This window comes from Geospiza fortis, unplaced genomic scaffold (genome assembly GCF_000277835.1).
Source record: "Geospiza fortis unplaced genomic scaffold, GeoFor_1.0 scaffold78, whole genome shotgun sequence".
Lineage (NCBI taxonomy): Eukaryota > Metazoa > Chordata > Aves > Passeriformes > Thraupidae > Geospiza > Geospiza fortis.
In genome coordinates, this window is record NW_005054339.1 from 3,019,798 (window position 1) to 3,022,815 (window position 3,018).

A 3,018-nucleotide genomic window follows, 5' to 3' on the forward strand; every position below is an offset into this window, starting at 1 on the left:
CCACCAGCTCAGGAAGACACCCCAGGACCCCTTGCTGGGCTGTCACACTCACATTCACTGCAGGGACAGATGCCACGTGCCCCAGACAGGCAGGCTATGTTGTGTGGGGAAAACCTCTCGAAGCCCCCCCATTAAAATGCTATAGCAGGACACTTGGGTGCTCGCTTTGGGACCAGGGACCACCGGGTTCACCCTCAGTTTCTGGGGCTCTGAAGGCAGGCTGGGGCCAGCTGAGGTGCAGGGGATAAGCCATGCCCAGGTGGACTCACCACGCGGCCCCAGCGGCTCCAGACGCTGTAGGCACCATGGTGCTCCAGGAGCTGGAGGATGTAGAACTTGTTGTTGTTGGCACTGATGTTGGTCTGGTTCAGGGTGCAGTCATAGTCCTCATAGACCTACAGTAAGTGACATGGCCTGGGCTGGCACCTGGGAGCGTTTGGGGAAGGAGAGGGGCCAGAAATGTCCCAGTGGGAACACACAGGGTCTGCAAGGGAAATTGGGGCTGCCCCTGTGTCAGCAGGGCAGGGGCTGCTCTGAGACTGCCCCAAGCCTCCCACCCTGCCCCTGTGAGCAGCTCAGCCCTGCTCTCACCCGGGCACCCAGTGCTGAGCTCAGGGGGCACAGCCCATCAATGGTGGCAGGTGGCTTCTCCTTGGGAGCAGTTTTCAGGGTTGCCAAGGTGGAGCTCCAGGTGTCGTCCTCCTCTTCCACTTTCTGTTTCTTTTCCCTGCTGTCTGGCTGCTTCGAGGAGGAAGCCTGGCGCTTGGAAGCCATGACTGAGCCCCCCCTGCTGTCACCGGTCAGCACAGCCTTAATCCCCCAGAAAAATCCTTGGAGACAGCAGAGGGAGAGGTGAGAGATGCCATGCAGCCCTTCCAGGAAAGTCCAGTGGGCTGTGCCTTGCTTTCCCTGTGCCTTCAGCCCACAGCAGGGCTGGAGGAGGGTATGGGACCTCTGCCCACAATCCTGTCCCTGTGTTCAGGGTGGGTGGAAGAGCCTCTCAGCACCCTTCAGCCCTTGAGGGGCCCCAAAGTGGAAAGAGCCCAGTGACACAAAGCCAAGGGGAGCACAGGGGAGCTGTGACCCCACTTCCCCTCACCAGGAACTCCCAATCCACACAAGTGTGTCCCCAAGGCTCAGCCAGCTCTGTGCCCCCAGGGACATGCAAGAGGGGAAACAATGCAACCACACACCACCAGACACGAAATGCCATCCCCCCAGTCGCTCTCAAGAGCAGTGAAATGCTTTGATTTGGGCAGGAGGGGGCTCGGACAGCCCCTGTGTGCTGTGCCCCTGCCAGTCCCAGCTGAGGAGGACAGCAGTGGGGACAGGGGTACAGGCAGCAGCCGTGTCCTACCTGCTCCTGCTGCCCAGGGCTGCCTGCGGAGAGCTGCCGAGAGCCTGCAGGCTGGCCGGGCAGCCTGCCCAGAGGAGAAACTTTTTCCTTAGGCAGCACCCAGGGATGACAGCGGAAACAGCTGAGACGCCTCCGGGCAGCGCATGCACCCTGTGACAGAGCTGCCTGCTGCTCGGCTCCACGGCCTGCTTGTACTGCCTGTACTGTCTGTCTGTCTGTCTGTCTGCCGTGCCTGCACTGTCTGTCTGTACTGGCTGTCTGCCTGTACTGACTGCACTGTCTTTGTACTGCCTGCACTGTCTGTCTGTCTGCAGTGCCTGCACTGTCTGTCTGTACCAGCTGTCTGCCTGTACCGACTGCACTGTTTGTGTACTGCCTGCACTGTGTCTGTCTGCAGTGCCTGCAATGCCTGCACTGGCTGTCTGTCTGTACTGGCTGCACTGGCTGTCTGTCTGCAGTGCCTGCAATTGTGCTCTGCCTGTACTGCCTGCACTGTCTGTCTGTCTGCAGTGCCTGCAATGCCTGCACTGGCTGTGTACTGCCTGCACTGCCTGCACTATCTGTACTGCCTGCACTGCCTGTCTGTCTACACTGCCTGTCTGCACTGTCTGTACTGCCTGTCTGCCTGGACTGACTGCACTGTCTGTCTGTACTGCCTGCTCTGCCAAGCAGTCCCTGGATGAGGTGTCACCCTGACCCCACCGTGCCCTCCAGCCAGCCCCACTCCTCCATGCTCTTAGACTAACAAAACTGTCTTGAAAAAGATTAAAGATGGCGCCATTTTGTGTATAATTTTTAAATCTATTTTGTTGGGTCCCAAGCAAACTCTCAGGGCTAAGGGCCAGGCAGTGAGGAGGACCTGACTGCATTGAATGTGGTTTGTAGGGTTCTCAGCAGCCTCTGCCCGCTCCTGCCAGCACCGGCCGCGCTCCTTTCTAACACAACACATATAATATCCATTTTAATATTTGCAAAAAGCCAATCATAAAATACACATTTTTCACAATGGGAAGGGGGCAGAGGGGCCCTTGGTGCTGGGAATATGGAGAGGATGACATTGCTGGGGTCAGTCTTGTTGGCTTTGCAGCTCCTGGGCTTGGCCATGTGAGCCGAAGCAGTGCAGGCAGGGATACAGCCCCACATCCTCCCTTGGGGGCTGAAATTATTCACTTTGAACTGAGGCAGGGGCTCCCCAAAGGGACCCTAGGCCATGACAACTATTTAGCTATTGACAGAGGGAAGGAGCTCGGGTTTCTCACTCTGGAGAAGAGATGACTACAGGGGGAGCTTAAGAGCCCCTCCCAGTCCCCAAAGCGGCTCCAAGTCGGCTGGAGAGGGGCTTTGGATGAGGCACACAGTGATAGCACAAGGGATAACAGCTTTAAACTGACAGCAGTTTTGGATTGGACATGAGGAAGAAATGCACTGTGGCGAGGCACTGGGACCTGTTTCACAGAGCAGTTGCGGCTGCCCCATTCCTGGCTGGCAGGGCCAGGCTGGACGGGCCCCTGAGCATCCCGCTCCCATGGGGGGTGGGGGGGGAGGCCGCACCGCAGGGCCCTTAATGGCGTCAGCGCCCCTCCCCAACTACATTTCCCAGCGTGCCGCGCGGCCGCTGCGCCTGCGCTCCGATTGGAAGCTTCCAGTCGGGGGGCGAGGTG

The 3,018-nt window shown here is 58.6% G+C and overlaps 2 protein-coding genes across 2 annotated transcripts in view; one reads left to right on the forward strand and one right to left on the reverse strand.

The window, feature by feature from the left end:
* PARP3 (poly(ADP-ribose) polymerase family member 3) overlaps positions 1-774 on the reverse strand; it is a 3,817-nt gene extending 3,043 nt beyond the window's left edge. The window contains exons 1-2 of the mRNA XM_005422431.1: positions 592-774; positions 270-395 (exon numbers count right to left, since the gene is read on the reverse strand). Coding sequence (XP_005422488.1) covers positions 270-395; positions 592-774 — 309 coding nt within the window. The remainder of the gene's footprint in view (positions 1-269; positions 396-591) is intronic.
* Positions 775-2,921: 2,147 nt separating this feature from the next.
* The window catches only part of RBM5 (RNA binding motif protein 5), a 15,159-nt gene continuing 15,062 nt past the window's right edge, over positions 2,922-3,018 (forward strand). Inside the window, exon 1 of the mRNA XM_005422432.2 lies at positions 2,922-3,015. Within this exon, the coding sequence (XP_005422489.2) occupies positions 2,922-3,015 (94 nt within the window). The remainder of the gene's footprint in view (positions 3,016-3,018) is intronic.